This window comes from Silene latifolia, unplaced genomic scaffold, assembly GCF_048544455.1.
Source record: "Silene latifolia isolate original U9 population unplaced genomic scaffold, ASM4854445v1 scaffold_88, whole genome shotgun sequence".
In the NCBI taxonomy this organism is placed as follows: domain Eukaryota; kingdom Viridiplantae; phylum Streptophyta; class Magnoliopsida; order Caryophyllales; family Caryophyllaceae; genus Silene; species Silene latifolia.
This window is the reverse complement of record NW_027413793.1, coordinates 308,047-310,569: the sequence shown is the minus strand read 5'-3', so window position 1 is coordinate 310,569 and position 2,523 is coordinate 308,047. Positions and strand designations below refer to the sequence as shown.

Genomic DNA, 2,523 nt, shown 5'->3' with positions numbered 1-2,523 from the left:
TTGTTCCTGTTACTTTGTTCTTCCTTAATTCCGGATTTATTTCAGTAACATTTCTCTCCCTTTTCCTCTTTAATTTAATGTTTATTTCTCTTCCTCTCTTTATTATTTTTTTTTTGGTGAAATGTAAGAGTATATTAATAATCAAAAAAGATATACAAGGGAATTGTTCCAAGGAACAAAAAACGGAGAGCTAAGATACAATCATGTTACTAAACAACCTCATTTTCTCAACCAAATACTATCCTGAGCATATTTGGACTTGCCAACCTTACTCATAATTCTCGTCTTAGCTTCTGCAACTATCCTTTCAGCCAGTTTGGTAGGGGAAATGACCACTGCATTCAATCTTGCACTGTTCCTTTCCAACCAGATATGATAGTGACAGGATACCCAGAGCTGACAATGAACCAGCTGCTTCAAGCCTTTCATTCTATTACCAGGTGATGCCAGTACAGCCATAGTTACATCAACACTGAAACCACACCATTTCTCAACTTCCTGCAGGACCCTTTGACTGTATGCACATTGAAAGAACAGATGAGCTTGAGTTTCATCTGAGATTTCACAAATGCAACAGTGATGCTCTTGACAGTACCCAAAAGATGCAAGTTTAGCACGGGTATTAAGACCATTGTTCATGGACACCCAAGTAATGAAAGAGTGTTTAGGGACATTCCAGGTGTTCCATACAGCAGGTGCCCAGTTATGAGGAACAGCTCTATGCCTTAACCATTCATAGCAATTTCTGATAGTGAACCCTTGAGCATCAGGCATCCATTGATCCTCTACATAAGCATTCTTGACCAAATCTTTTACTTTGCAAATATTTTTCCAAGACCAAGCCACATCAGCAGGAGGGACATAGTCATGCCAATTCTTTCCCTTGATATGGACCTGATTAACCCACCTAATCCAAAGCCTATCAGCTTTACAGTATAACCAGTCTGCTAATTTTGCAACAGAAGCAATGTTCCAGGTGACCGTTCTTTTAATTCCCAATCCACCTTCTTCTTTAGGTAGAGTTACCCTATCCCAACCCACTGATGGTACTCTATGGAAATCAGCTGTCCCATCCCAAAGATAGTTCCTGCAAACTGCCTCAATGCGTTTTACAACACATTTTGGGATAAGGAAGATACCTGACCAATAGTTATGCAGTGTGTTCAGGACTGAATTTACCAAGACAAGCCTGCCTGCATATGACAATTTCTTAGCATCCAAGCTACGAATCCTATTAACCATCTTCTCCACCAGGACATTGCACTCAATCTTGGTCAATCTGGTAGCTTGAACAGGCACTCCCAGATATCTAAAAGGCATAGCACCTTCAGTAAATCCTGTGATTTGTCTTATGTCATCCTTAACAGTTTGAGAGACTCCACTGTAGTATACCTCAGATTTGGAACTATTCATGCACAGACCAGAGGCTTTTGAGAAAGAAGAAAAAGCTCTCATCAACAACATTATGGATTGGACATTACCCTTGCAAAACATCAACAAGTCATCTGCAAACATAAGGTGATTCAACTTGATACTCTTGCATAGAGGATGGTACTGGAATGGCCATCTATCAGTAGCATATTGTAACATTCTGGTTAAGTACTCCATACACAAGACAAATATAAGGGGGGAAATGGGGTCACCCTATCTAAGTCCTCGCTTTCCTTGAAAAAAACCAAAGCAACTTCCATTTAAATTCAGAGAATAGGATGTGGATTGAATGCAGGTCATGACTTTTTGTGAAAAATTATCCGAGAATCCCATGCCTTCAAGCAACTGAGCTACAAAACTCCACTCAACAGTATCATAGGCCTTCTGGAGGTCAATTTTGAACAAGCATCTTGGTGACACTGCTTGTCTATTATACATCTTGACTAAGTCCTAGCATATCAGTATATTCTCAATAATGGATCTGCCTTTGATGAAGGCTCCTTGGTTCTCACTAACAAGATCTGGTAGCACCATAGATAGCCTATTGCATAGCAATTTGGAAATGACTTTGTATAGCAGGTTACAACAAGCTATGGGTCTAAACTGTTAAACAGTTGTAGGTCTCTCACATTTAGGAATGAGTGTGATAGTGGTGGCATTAATCTGCTTAAGAAGCTTACCATTAGAAAAGAAGTCTTGAATAGCAAAGCAAACATCATTCCCCACAATTTCCCAGCTATCCTTGAAGAAGCCACTGGTGTATCCATCAGGACCTAGAGATTTGTCAATAGGTACCTGGAAGAAAGCTTCTTTCATCTCCTCTATAGTGACTGGCTTATTCAGTATCTCCTTATGTACCTCAGTGCAACAGTTGCCAGTATTAATCACTTGCTGTCTCACTTTATCAGTAGCCTTTGAAGTACCTAGCAGTTCCTGATAGTAACTTAGGAATGCATTCTGAATGCTCTGACTGGTGGTACAGAGTTTACCTTGATGATCTTCTATCTGAGTCACTTTGTTAATAGAGCATCTCTTCTTAATGGCCCCATGGAAATAGGCAGAATTAGCATCACCATCCTCCAACCATTGTGT

At 39.9% G+C, this 2,523-nt stretch overlaps 1 protein-coding gene across 1 annotated transcript; it reads right to left on the bottom strand.

Moving 5' to 3' along the window:
* Nucleotides 1–219: 219 nt before the first annotated feature.
* On the bottom strand, nucleotides 220–1,590 carry LOC141640520 (uncharacterized). The gene has a single exon (XM_074449291.1). The coding sequence runs from the start codon at nucleotides 1,588–1,590 to the stop codon at nucleotides 220–222; it is 1,371 nt and encodes a 456-aa protein (XP_074305392.1).
* Between the last annotated feature and the right edge of the window lie 933 nt (nucleotides 1,591–2,523).

Bases quoted from the DNA above. Each gene is read 5' to 3' on its own strand.
- LOC141640520 (XM_074449291.1), bottom strand. From the start codon at position 1,590: ATGTTACAATATGCTACTGATAGATGGCCATTCCAGTACCATCCTCTA.